At 40.8% G+C, this 14,219-nt stretch overlaps 1 protein-coding gene across 1 annotated transcript; it reads left to right on the top strand.

The window, feature by feature from the left end:
* Positions 1-2,550: 2,550 nt before the first annotated feature.
* LOC138959223 (U6 snRNA-associated Sm-like protein LSm5) lies at positions 2,551-9,942 on the top strand. Its single transcript, XM_070330616.1, has 5 exons — positions 2,551-2,698; positions 3,386-3,481; positions 8,105-8,132; positions 8,446-8,518; positions 9,798-9,942. Exons 1-5 carry the CDS (start codon positions 2,650-2,652, stop codon positions 9,831-9,833), a joined length of 282 nt encoding a protein of 93 aa, XP_070186717.1. The 5' UTR covers positions 2,551-2,649; the 3' UTR covers positions 9,834-9,942.
* Positions 9,943-14,219: the final 4,277 nt, after the last annotated feature.

Below are 14,219 nucleotides of genomic sequence, written 5' to 3'. Positions count from 1 at the left end.
AAATGCAATACCGAAGTCCGGGCTTCGTCGAAGATTACTTGACCAAAATTTCAACCAATTTGGTTGAAAAATGAGGGCGTGACAGTGCCGCCTCAACTTTCACGAAAAGCCGGATATGACGTCATCAAAGGTATTTATCGAAAAAAAAAAACGTTCGGGGATTTCATACCCAGGAACTCTCATGTCAAATTTCATAAAGATCGGTCCAGTAGTTTAGTCTGAATCGCTCTACACACACACACACACACACACACACACACACACACACACACATGCACATACACCACGACCCTCGTCTCGATTCCCCCCTCTACGTTAAAACATTTAGTCAAAACTTGACTAAATGTAAAAAGAGGCATTGAAGCCTTTGTTTTTTTTATAAATACTTATGCACATTTTAGCAACCAAAATTCTTTCAACAGAGTTGCTTGCATTTTTCGATTTTTAACACCAAACATAATTTCGTGCACTGTTAACTCTATTTGTTTATCCAGATGTACCCAAATATAAAATTATATCTGTTTCCAAAACTCAATCACCACTGGGCAAAAGAGAAAAAAGTGTTCTATATAATCAACGCTATTACTACAATATGAACAGACATTGTCCTCCACAGCTTTCATTTTACATAACATAATGTTTGTGGGATAAATATTGTGAAGTAATTTCCATTGTAATACACGCAACCTTGTTTCTTTAACCGATTCAAAACTAGTCAGCCAATCTTTCTTATCAATTTCATAATTAAATTTCCTCCTCCAAAAGCCAATTGCACAAGGTTCAACAACTTTCATACTTACTAATTCTTTTCTAAACTGTTGTGCGCTATGTACTTTCTTACCACGATATAAGGGGATATCCATCAAATCAATTTATTTCTTTCCGTGCATCGTCTTGTGCATTACATTCAGAACAACAGCACGAACCATGTTAAATTCCAAAATTCTCCGTGGGGATTTTCCTAAAACATCACAAATGAACTGATAGGAAACAAATTCGTTTCTGTATAAAACATCATGTACGCTATGAAGACCCTTTGTGAGTGAGTTTGGTCATTAAAAATCGGAAACTTGTAATTAAAATTATTTTTTTATTAAACGATCCAAAAACAATTTCATCTTATTCTTCGTCATTTTCTGATTCCAAAAACATATACATATGTTATATTTGGATTAAAAACAAGCTCTAAAAATTAAAAATATAAAAATTATGATCAAAATTAAATTTCCGAAATCGTTTTAAAAACTATTTCATCTTATTCCTTGTCGGTTCCTGATTCCAAAAACATATCTAGATATGCTATGTTTGGATTAAAAACACGCTCAGAAAGTTAAAACGAAGAGAGGTACAGTAAAGCGTGCTATGGGGAAGCACAGCGCAATCGCTACCGCGCCAAACAGGCTCGTCACTTTCACTGCCTTTTGCACTAGCGGCGGACTACGTTCAGTTTCATTCTGTGAGTTCCACAGCTTGACTAAATGTAGTAATTTCGCCTTATGCGACTTGTTTACATTTAGTCAAGTTTTGACTAAATGTTTTAACATAGAGGGGGAATCGAGACGAGGGTCGTGGTGTATGTGTGTGTGTCTGTGTGTCTGTGCGTGTGTGTGTGTAGAGCGATTCAGACTAAACTACTGGACCGATCTTTATGGAATTGTACATGAGAGTTCCTGGGAATGATATCCCCGGACGTTTTTTTCTTTTTTTTCGATAAATGTCTTTGATGACGTCATATCCGGCTTTTTGTAAAAGTTGAGGCGGCACTGTCACACCCTCATTTTTCAATCAAATTGATTGAAAGTTTGGCCAAGCAATCTTCGACGAAGGCCGGACTTCAGTATTGCATTTCAGCTTGGTGGCTTAAAAATTAATTTATGACTTTGGTCATTAAAAATCTGAAAATTGTAAAAAAAATATTTTGTTATAAAACGATCGAAATTTACGTTCATCTTATTCTTCATCATTTCCTGATTCCAAAAACATATAAATATGTTATATTTGGATTAAAAACAAGCTCTGAAAATTAAAAATATAAAAATTATGATCAAAATTAAATTTTTGAAATCAATTTAAAAACACTTTCATCTTATTCCTTGTCGGTTCCTGATTCCAAAAACATATAGATATGATATGTTTCAATTAAAAACACGCTCAGAAAGTTAAAACGAAAAGAGGTACAGTAAAGCGTGCTATGAAGCTCCCATCTCCCCCCTTTCCCCGTCGCGATATAACCTTCGTGGTTGAAAACGACGTTAAACACCAAATAAAGATAAAAAGTGCTATGAAGCACAGCGCAACCGCTACCGCGCCAAACAGGCTCGTAACTTTCACTGCCTTTTGCACTAGCGGCGGACTACGTTCAGTTTCATTCTGTGAGTTCCACAGCTTGACTAAATGTAGTAATTCCGGCCGGTGTGTGTGTGTGTGTGTACCGTGTCAGTTCAAGTTTGTGTGTTTCAGTGTCAAATTTAGCCGCCGTGTGTGTGTGTGTGTGTGTGTGTGTGTGTTTCCTTTATCATATTTTTTTGTTTACACCCCAACATGAATCAATATTTCGTACCGTCGCGCATTTGTTGAGGTATTTCAGTGCGTACCGGTAATACCGTGCCAGGTAGGGGAAGCTACTCTCTTTGTATCATTTAATGCAACATGGCGGCGACCACAACTTTCTCAAACCCATCACAGCTTCTGCCACTCGGTGAGTGTTTTTTATACCTAAAGCATAGCTATCTCTGCCATTGTTCGTAAAGTTCAGTTATTTTTTCTTTCTGTCAGTATAAAATGCTGACGATGGTTACATAACTAGCTGTTGCCTGCTCAACTAGTCACTTCAAACTACGCATTGCCATTGTCGGCTAAACACATGTAAACTGTGAGTGTATACATTTCCATCCTTGTATACACTCCGACAATGAGTATATGAGCTATATGATATATACCTTGTAACGAGGCCTTCCTTGGGGTTATAGTTAGGTTTAACAAAAGGAAAGAAACTTCAAAACGTGGATAACAACAATAAATTAATAATGCGAGTTAAATGTAAAACCAGTCTCCTGGCATCAGAGAAAAGAAGCATTATCGATATAATTTATGAATTATGAATAAAAGACTTTTATTATTTTTGAGTTGGGTTCAAAATATCATCTGCAATGAAAACATTTTTCGGGAATTTTGTTAAAAGAGTTTTACGAAAAGGTAAAACAACAAAATGTATCAAACTCATAGTAAACTGTACAGTTGCCTGACCTAATCTTTATACTACACCTCAACTAACAACACTGATTAGAACGTAACACATTAAGTGCTCAAAGCTTTTTTGAAAGATTCTTCTCAATGTAAAAATTGTCTGATACACTACTTTCTGCTTGTTCTTTCTCTGCCACAGAACTGGTGGACAAATGTATCGGCTCAAAGCTGCACATCATCATGAAAAACGACAAGGAGATTGTTGGCACTCTTCTGGGGTTTGACGACTATGTCAGTATCCTTTGTCTGATTGCAGTGACACTCTGCAGAACATTTTGCACAGCATAATTATGCTTTATATTAAAACAAATGTGTGATTGTCTGTATAGACCTGTGTCTGTCAGTGTCAGACTGCATGCTATTTCTGTGTATGTTTTTGTGTGTGCATGTCTGTATTCATGCTTGCCTCTGTGTGTGTATGCAGGGCTGTACCTTAACAACCGCCGGAGGTGGGTTCAATTAAATTGCGTTGGGCGAATTCAAAGTTCCTTTTTTCACATGCCCACCTGGAGACCTTTAATTTTGTGGACCACAAAGCCGCAAACGCAACGCTGTTAATCGGAACGGCCGGCAAGCAAAGAGGCTCTTGCAATTTTCGTCTGCTAGTGGACTTCATGTTTTTCAGGGCGAGATTTCCTCTTTTCCGCCACTAGCAGTCCAAGCTTTGAACTTTCACTTTGTACGCGCATTTGGGCAACAATGTGGAGATTTCGTGAGAGAAAAGACGTAAAACAGACGATGGAGAGAGAGTTTGTAATAAAAAAAAAGACTGTGGCTGGAGAACTGGCGAGCCGGTTGTGGAGCCCCAAAGCTTAGGGACCGGCACTCTCCACAAGCTACCTTTATTTTTCAAGGTCGGATACTTTCATAAAGATTTTCTTCTTAAGTTCAATTCAAAGAACTGTCGTCTTTGCTTTTTGGGAGAAAGATTAATGGAGATCAGTTTTAGACTCAGAAAGACTTGTATTTCGGCAACAGCGTAATCACTGAAGAGCAACTGACCGTAGGGAGAAATCCGGCGGTTTGCAGGTGTAAGAGATTATGTCCAAGTAACTCGATGCGAAGCAGAGTTATGTTTTGCCTTAACTAAAACAAATTTGTTGTATTTTGTTTGTTTCCATGTTTCCATTTTGTTAAGTGAATTCTGCTTCTACCCCCAGAACCAGTGATTCACGTTGCTTGGTTCGCGGACGAACTTCAGTGACTCGTCACTAGCTTTATTATTGCAATCTCAATTCGATCACCGAAATGCTTTGGAATAAAGTAGAATAGAGCAAATACAAAGAACGGAGAGTTCAGAATGAGAAAAAAACATAAAAGATACACAACAATAAAAAATAAGAAATAAAAAAGCGATGGCAGGGCTCGAACCATGACCTCACGAACATGAGCGCAGTTCGCTGTCAACTGAGCCAAGACAAACACCTAGGAAATACCGGTGTAAAAAAATCAAAACAACAATGCAAAGCGTCCAAGGAAAACTGGCAAAGAACAAGATTGGCTTGTGTTTGAAGACTTGCATTGCACATGGTATTGAACTCACGCAAAAAGAGAGAGGCCGCGGAAATCAGTGTTTGTGGTAGGATCGAATAAATTCAAGCTTGAAAACAACCAGCACCCCGAACGTTGTGTTCCTCACACTACATCATCTTAGATAAATAAATGCTGCTCAGAAAAATCCGCTTTAACAGTTGTTCATGCTGTTGTGTTTGTTTTGTTACTGTTACTAGTGTGTGTATGAATTGTCCATGTTTTTTCCCTGAGAAGAGTTCATGTGTGACAGGGTGGTGTGTGTGTGTGTGATAATTTACATTGTAACTTCCATTGTTCATTTAGTATCTTAATTGTGTGGTAGGGGTTTTGTAAGTGGTTATTTTCAGTGAGGTTAAATGTGTGACTGTGACAGGGTGGGAATGTTGTTTTGATTTCTTGTTTCTTCAAGACTTTTTTCATTCATAATTATTTATTAAACCAAGGTTAGTTATTAGAACATGCACATACTACTATGAGTTTGTCATAATTGTGTCTTTTGGGTGTTTGTGGTAGTTACGAGGGCTGTTCTGGAAGTCCTTAGAATCTCATATTAGCGCACAGCTCACCGTTAATTTGACCACGCCATTTTCTTGAAGGATCCTTCCTGAGCTGCGACACACTTTAACATTCTGTAGAAATACCTTTCAAACATGTCGGCGCGAGGGCTTTTGCCGATACCCTAAATGACCCTCGTTTACTCTCGGACAGCAGTATCAGGGCTCTCATAACGGTTTCCTGGGAGCTTTTTCTTTAAATGTAAAAACAGGAAAACGTCGAAAGGGGCCAATTCAGGAAAATATTGTGAACGGAACATCAGGCAAACATCCTAATCTGTCAGTGAATTCGACTGATTTGGAAGCTGTGTAAAACGGAACATTGCAATGGCGTAGCATCAACCCTCAAGTACCCGTGTTTGGCACCAAGCTTTAAACTCCACGGGTAGGCAATGATGCATGTACTGCTCTAAGGTAACCGTGCGCTGCTACCCTTTTAGAATTGTGGTGCCTTTTTTTCTTATTTTCAAACAAATGGGACCACCTTCTTCTTGCCAGTGTTCCGAGATCACCAATAGTTGATAGGGGTGGAGCCGTTTAGGGACATCCAAACGGCTGATCGATGTGTTGCCCGGGGTCAGATTGATAGACCCAAGTCCCCATCGCCTGTGACAACCTTCAAAAAACCCTTACACTCTCTGTAGTGAATTAGAGAATATCTGTATGCATATTTCGAGACATACCCCCTTTTGTACACCAGAAAGATCACGGGCACCCACTGTCTGCAACGCTTGTGTACCCGTAAAGGCTTGTGCCAGATCACGGGCACCCACTGTCTGCAACACTTGTGTACCCGTAAAGGCTTGTGCCAGATCACATCGATGGGTGCTGATTCAATTATCTATGTGTCCTTTACCTCCGAGTCCGTGTGTGTGATTCGTGCATCATACCTCTTCAACTTTTCAATGGCAGCAACATTTGTTGCAGTAACAGCTTTCAACTGTCGGTCTGGGCGGGTGTCATCTTTGAAGACGTGTCTACCCGATAAATTCATTGTACCAGTTGTAAGTACTCGTTTTGGAAGGAGCGTTCTTCCCCCAAAATGCCCACAATATGCAGTAGGTGTGAGAAACTTTACAATCTTTTCAGAGATGTTTATGCTTCATTGCTGTAAACTCCCTTTTTTGAGCTCCATGACAGGCACGTAAACATGGACAGGTAGCGTTCTTTGAAAGCTGTTTTCTTTGCAGAGGAAACTTTGAGATACATGAAAATCTGTGTCATTGCCAATAAAAGATTGCAGTATACATACGTCATTGTAAATATCATGAGGCATTGCCAGGAGCTTGGAGTCTCAGGACTTCCAGAACACCCTACGTATAAGTATGGTAAATGTATGCATTATTAGTATTAATGTATTTATTTTGTGTGTGTTGTCGCGCGACGTATGTCAATACAAGTTGCTGAGGTGGTTGTACTCTGGGCTGGTTGGGATTTGGGGGGCGCGCCAGTGGGATTTGGGGGGGGGGGGGGGGGGCGGTTCAAATTGCTGGCCGGTAGCCCAAAAAGTTTAGGCCAAAAAAAAAAATAGTCTGTTTACGGTAACCCGACCGACCCTATTTTTTTCGCGCGACCCTAGACCTTTTTTTGGCATTTGGGGAAAAAAAAATTGGTTTTTTTTGCAAAATAACGTAAAAATATGGTTTTTTGGGAGAAAAGAAAAGAAGAAAAAAAATCCCGACCTACCGACCCTATTTTTTTGGCCTATGTTACCGTAAACAGACCTATTTTTTTTTGGCCTTAGGTACACCCCTGTGTTTGTCTGTGTGTGTTTGTTTGTTTGTGTCTGTACTTTGTGCTGTGTGAATGTGTATGTAGGTGGCCGTGGGGGTGTGATGTATGTGTCTCTCTCAGCTCTCTCTCTCTCTCTCTCTCTCTCTCTCTCTCTCTCTCTCTCTCTCTCTCTCTCTCTCTCTCTCTCTCTCTCTCTCTCTCTCTCTCTCTCTCTCTGTATTATTGATAAAGCCAAAATATTATAACCATCCATGTATGTACCGATATACTTTGCTTATGTCTACTGGAAATGTCAGTCAAATATCCAAATTAGCACAATATATTTATCAGGGAATGAAAAGATTAATCACTGTGACATGATCTATGTACACATGTATTACTGTTTGATGTATACAAATTTGGGTCATTTATGAAACACAATATTTGCTATGATTATGTTGTATATGGACGCATACCCTTGAGAAGGGGCTCTGGCCTAAAACTGAATAAACTTTCGTATTCGTATTCGTATTCGTATTCTCTCTCTCTGTCTCTGTCTCTGTCTCTCTCTCTCTCTCTCTCTCTCTCTCTCTCTCTCTCTCTCTCTCTCTCTCTCTCTCTCTCTCTCTCTCTCTCTCTCTGTGTACTCTCATGCATGCTCTTAATTTAGGCACACAAAAAAAAGTTGTGTTTCTGGTAACATGGTTACAAAAAATAGGGTAGGTAGGTAGGGATTTTTTTGTTTTGTTGGTGTGGTCAGGGTAGAAAATAACTATACAGTGACGCAAAGAGACTGGACTTACTATACAAAGAGAAAGACAACACATTACAAAACAAATGAGACAAAAGGGATGCGAGGTTATCCCCCTTGTGTCGTCTGCCGTCAGTTACTTTCGTTTTGACGCTTTTTTTTCTGCTTTTTTTTTTTTACAAATGCAATAAAAAGAAAAGTCTAGGGTCGGCGGGAAAAAACTAGGTAGGGTCGGGTGACCAGAAACATACAACTTTTTTTTGTTGCCTTAAGATGTCATGCTGTTTTCCTTTACTGATCTCCAAAGACATGGTGCTGGAGGATGTGACAGAATAGTGAGTACAGTCTGTCTGTCTATGGATGTGTGTGTCTCTGTGAATGTGCAAATCAGTGTCTTATTTCAAGTGTGTATGTAGGAACATAAGTAACATTTTGTTTTTTTAAAGAATTGATGTTGAGAGTCAAGAGAGAAAGAGAAAGGGTTGTATGATTCTAGTCCAACAGGCAGTGATTTTTGTGTATGGATGGATTCGTGCCTGTAATTTTAAGTATACCCAAGCCTGCTTGATTTTTACTATCCATCTCAGAACCCTGAGCATATTTCTAGACGAATGAATTGATAATGTTTTTGGTTTTTTTCTGTCACAGTGAAAGCACATCAGAGGGGAGGAGAGTCACAAAGCTCGACAAGCTCCTTTTGAATGGAAACAACATCACAATGGTTTGTTGCACACACTTTTTGCTCGTTAACTGCTTCTGTAATGTTTTTTCTCAACTCCATGTGCTGTTCCAGTTTAAAGCCGTTGTCAGGAGTATATAGCAATATCAGATTTCATTTTTACATTTAGTCAAGTTTTGACTAAATGTTTTAACGTAGAGGGGGAATCGAGACGAGGGTCGTGGTGTATGTGTGTGTGTGTGTCTGTGCGTGTGTGTGTGTGTGTAGAGCGATTCAGACTAAACTACTGGACCGATCTTTATGAAATTGTACATGAGAGTTCCTGGGAATGATATCCCCGGACGGTTTTTTCTTTTTTTCGATAAATGTCTGATGACGTCATATCCGGCTTTTTGTAAAAGTTGAGGCGGCACTGTCACACCCTCATTTTTCAATCAAATTGATTTAAATTTTGGCCAAGCAATCTTCGACGAAGGCCGGACTTCGGTATTGCATTTCAGCTTGGTGGCTTAAAAATTAATTAATGACTTTGGTCATTTAAAATCTGAAAATTGTAAAAAAAAATAAAAATTTATAAAACGATCCAAATTTACGTTCATCTTATTCTTTATCATTTCCTGATTCCAAAAACATATAAATATCTTATATTTGGATTAAAAACAAGCTCTGAAAATTAAAAATATAAAAATTATTATCAAAATTAAATTTTCGAAATCAATTTAAAAACACTTTCATCTTATTCCTTGTCGGTTCCTGATTCCAAAAACATATAGATATGATATGTTTGGATTAAAAACACGCTCAGAAAGTTAAAACGAAGAGAGGTACAGTAAAGCGTGCTATGAAGCACAGCACAACCGCTACCGCGCCAAACAGGCTCGTCACTTTCACTGCCTTTTGCACTAGCGGCGGACTACGTTCAGTTTCATTCTGTGAGTTCCACAGCTTGACTAAATGTAGTAATTTCGCCTTACGCGACTTGTTAATATTTGTGCTACAATACTCCCTCCCCCTCACGGATAAGCCGCTAGCTTTAGATAAGTTGCATGAGTCCGTTTGGAGTAAACCAGATGTCAAATATGGTAAAGCCAAATCAGTGATCATTTCATGACATAATATCAATGAGATCAGAGATGGTCTTTGTTGTTAATTTCTGAATCTGACGTTCTTTAATTTCAGCATTGTTTTTTGTTATCTGTGCAGTGCTGATTGTAAGGTTGGAGGGGTTAAACAGGATAGGGTATGGGGACAGAGAGAGAGTCCTGACAATTCAAAATCTATTCTTCATGGCTTCATGAGTTCGATTTTGCTTTCTTTTCAGCTGGTGCCCGGAGGCGATGGGCCTGAGATGTCATGATCATGGTGGAGTTCAAGAGCATTTGTCATCTTTGTCATTTTTCACTACTGTTTACTCTCTCTCACTTAGGCACAGTGTTCAATAAATAAAACATCACTTATAAATCTCATGATCTTCATGTGTGTGCTTTTGTGTCTTTTTCTGTGTGTGTGACCCAAATTTGAGTCTGAGTGAGTGAGTGTGTGCGCGCGCAAGTGTGTGTGTGTGACTGAGTGTCTGTGCAAGCGTGTGTGTGTGTGTGTGCGTATGTGTGTGTGTGTTCAAAATGCTGGTGGTGAATGTGGATGCTAGCGGTGGTGGCTCTAGTGGAACATGCACAGGTCCAAAGCACAGGAGCTTGGTCCAAAGCACCTTCATTAATTTGCTACATTCACTGACATACCTCTCGGATATTCCTGTCATGAAAAAAGAGGAGAGTGGAACAAGAAAAAATTGTCAATCCAACTTTGAAAAACTACAACCATGGTGAATAACAGAATGACACCATCCACAGAAACAGTCATCAACACTTAACTGTATATTTGCACGAACTCCCAGAACCAGACACCAGATTTGTACAACTCTTGAAATGTTTAAAGATACTTTCCTTCCCGCGAAAACGATCACATCAACCATTAAGGATGAATCTGTCCAGAATTTTGCATCTTAACATACTTCCATGTGGACATAAACAAAAAACGTCGGCCTGAAACTCCAACGTACATGTTCTTTTAAGTGGTTTTTTTTTTTAAACATGTATGACCGTTTTTACCCCGCCATTTAGGCAGCCATACCCTGCTTTTGGGGGGAGCATGCTGTGTATTTTTGTGTTTCTATAACCCACCGAACTCTGACATGGAGTACAGGATCTTTTCCGTGCGCACTTGGTCTTGTGGTTGTATGAACACACAAAGGGGGATAGGGTAGGCAGGTCTGCACATAAGTTGACCTGGGAGATCGAAAACATCTCCACCCTTATTGGGTCCTTGACAGATTCGACTGTAGTATTAATGATGGTGCTGACGGGCGCAGTGGCGTGGTGGTAAGACGTCGGCCTCCTAATCGGGAGGTCGTGAGTTCGAATCCCGGTCGCTGCCGCCTGGTGGGTTAAGAGTGGAGATTTGTCCGATCTCCCAGGTCAACTTATGTGCAGACCTGCTAGTGACTTAACCCCCTTCGTGTCAGAGTGTACACGCAAGCACAAGACCAAGTGCGCACGGAAAAGATCCTGTAATCCATGTCGTTGCCTAGTATGTTGCAGTGAGAGGGGACCCATTGCAGCACGACTGTGTGGGCTCTGCACAGGGAGGTCAAGGCGGATGACAGGTCATTCAGTTCTTAGTCTCTGGCAGTGTCTAAGGCCTGCAGGACTGACTTTGCGTCGCTGAAGAACACGACGTTGTTGGAGGAGAGTGGACTGTGCTCAATGTGGGCTGCACCTGTCTGGAGCGTTACTGCTTCAGCCTTGACGTTGGTGGAGTAGAGGCCGGTAGCAAGGGAGATGTGTTCTTCTTCTCGACCTCCTGGGTACTTTATGTAGATTCCGGCACCACCACTTCTGACAGCCTGGTCAGCAGATACTCTGGCAAAGGAGGGCACTACGAAGGACCAGAATGACAGATCAACTTCCTTCAAAGAAGCCAAGACCATATCAAGGCCAAGCAACACAAAAAGAGGTTGCAGCAGCACCCACACTACAACAAAAATGACGCCTTTCACCTGCTCACAAGGTCTGAGCAGGTCCTCATATTCAGGCTGCGGACAGGCCACAACCGAATGAACCACCACCTTTTCACCAAGTTCAGAATTGGCCACTCAGACCAGTGCCCTTGTCAATCAGGCAGCATGACAACGGAACACCTGCTGCAGATTTGCCCACTACACGATGGCCACAGGAGCCAGATCTGGGAGGAGGCGACCACGGTGCAAGGGAAGCTCTATGGCAGTCTGGACGACCTAGAGTGCACGGCAACATTTGCGCGGGGAACCGGCGTTTCCATCTGAGTGATCGACAAGAAGAAGAAGAAGTAATCCATGTCGGAGTTCGGTGGGTTATGGAAACACGAACATACCCAGCATATGTCTACTCGCCGAAAGCGGAGTGAAGCTGACTATGCTCTCAGAGTATAGTGTGGGGAACCCAAATGAGCAAAACGAGCTCACACGTAACCAGACATTTCTGGAACACTGAAGAAGAAGAATGATGGTGCTGTGCATGTTGAATCAACCACTAGTCTGTGCATTACGTGTGTGTGTGTATGTGTGTGTGTGTGTGTGCGTGCGTGCGTGCGTGCGTGAGTGCGTGCGTGCGTGCGTGTGTGTGTGTGTGAGAGAGAGAGAGAGAGAGAGAGAGAGAGAGAGAGAGAGAGAGAGAGAGAGAGACTCAGACTCAGACTCAGAACTTTATTACAAAAGGATAAAGGTTTTAGGCAAAGCCTATTCTTCCAACCTGTCCTTTATACAACACATAAAGACAGACGCACATTAAAAATATAAATTCAATCATATAAAATACAGAAATACATTGTATGGAATGCAACACAATGTGCATTTAAGGAATTACATAAGGAGAACTCAAAAATTACAAAATTACATTGACATAGTTATACATTTCATTTGGGAATAAAGTTGCTCCGATCAGCTATACATCCGTTAACACTAGTACAAAATGTTTAACAAAATAACAATCGAACAAGAAATTTCATTCACGAATGATGTGTGAACGTGACTGTCTCTTAAACATTTTCACTGAAGTTGCATTTTTTATCTGTTGGGGGAAGGAGTTCCAGAGAAACGCTCCCGAGAAGGCTAAGCTCGATTTGTAGAGGTCTATGCGAGGTATAGGAAGGATGATTTTTTGGGACCCATATCTTTTTGTGGCATGTTTGAAATGTGATTGAAAATATTTAGGACAGTCGTCATTTAGAATTTTATACATGAGCACAGCCTTGTTTAACGTCAACTGATCTTTCAAGGGGAGGAAATTCAAGAACTTTAGTTTATCATCCGTGGACCTATTTGAGAGAGAGAGAGAGAGAGAGAGAGAGAGAGAGAGAGAGAGAGGTCTGATCTTTGTGATGTCTGTGATGGTGCTTGCATGGATGTTAGGCAATAATTTGAAAAGAGAAACTTGCGTACAGCAGAAAAAAGATAATTGTTGTGTGTTAGCGAGTCTATTTGGAATGAAACTGTGAGACATTATTTCAAGTTGCGCGCCGCAGTGGACTTTGGATTGTGACACTGAAAGAGCATGCGTGGATCGTAAAAGCTGGTTGTCGACATATTGACGATAATATGTATGAAGGGTGATAGATGCTGATCAGATATGTCATTCCCATGTCAAATTCTTCCGCCAGAGAGGCTGTTGAATGTGATGTCACGTCAATAGAGTTTGACAGTTGCTCTCTATGATGTCAGCGGGGCTGCTGCGTAGAAGGGCCCAACCGATAGGTGCGCTCCTCTGGATAAACTCGAGTCCTGCGACAACCGTTTACGTCGACACGCCCCATAACCTGGGCTTTGAAAGACAAACCAAAAAGAAAAAAATAACAAAAGCAAAAAATCGAAGAACTTGAATCAAAGAAAGACACACACAAATAGCGTTTGTGTCTCAATATTTGTACATGTGTTATTTACAATGTCAAAAGTTCATCAAATAACAGTTCAGGGTGTGACTGTTGTAATGAATTTAGCCATTGGTGCCTCTTGATTTATAGCTATTGTACGAAGTCCTTCCGACAATAATGTCGAACCTGCTGTTTAAACAAACAAATCGACTGTCAAATCTCAGTTTACTGCAGAACCTCGTGTTTCTGTAATGAAGCTTGGTATGTTTCTACGAGTTTTCAGGAACGTTTTCAATCAATATGAGGCTTATATCGCGCGTATTCCGTGGGTACAGTTCTAAGCGCAGGGATTTATTTTTTTATTCTTTTATTTTTATTTTATGCAATTTATATCGCGCGCATATTCAAGGCGCAGGGATTTATCTATGCCGTGTGAGATGGAATTTTTTTTACTCAATACTCATCACGCATTCACATCGGCCAGCAGATCGCAGCCATTTCGGCGCATATCCTACTTTTCACGGCCTATTATTCCAAGTCACACGGGTATTTTGGTGGACATTTTTATCTATGCCTATACAATTTTGCCAGGAAAGACCCTTTTGTCAATCGTGGGATCTTTAACGTGCACACCCCAATGTAGTGTACACGAAGGGACCTCGGTTTTTTGTCTCATCCGAAAGACTAGCACTTGAACCCACCACCTAGGTTAGGAAAGGGGGGAGAAAATTGCTAACGCCCTGACCCAGGGTCGAACTCGCAACCTCTCGCTTCCGAGCGCAAGTGCGTTACCACTCGGCCACCCAGTCCTACGTTTTGTGTCTGTAGACTAAAAGCGGAA

This window comes from Littorina saxatilis, linkage group LG2, assembly GCF_037325665.1.
Source record: "Littorina saxatilis isolate snail1 linkage group LG2, US_GU_Lsax_2.0, whole genome shotgun sequence".
Lineage (NCBI taxonomy): Eukaryota > Metazoa > Mollusca > Gastropoda > Littorinimorpha > Littorinidae > Littorina > Littorina saxatilis.
Note: the sequence above shows the minus strand (reverse complement) of the source record. Positions and strands in the feature narration are given on the sequence as shown.

Coding starts and splice junctions, on each gene's coding strand:
- LOC138959223 (XM_070330616.1), top strand. CDS start 2,650: ATGGCGGCGACCACAACTTTCTCAAACCCATCACAGCTTCTGCCACTC. Junction 2,699..3,385: donor ATCACAGCTTCTGCCACTCG/GTGAGTGTTTTT, acceptor TCTCTGCCACAG/AACTGGTGGACAAATGTATC. Junction 8,133..8,445: donor CTGGAGGATGTGACAGAATA/GTGAGTACAGTC, acceptor TTTCTGTCACAG/TGAAAGCACATCAGAGGGGA.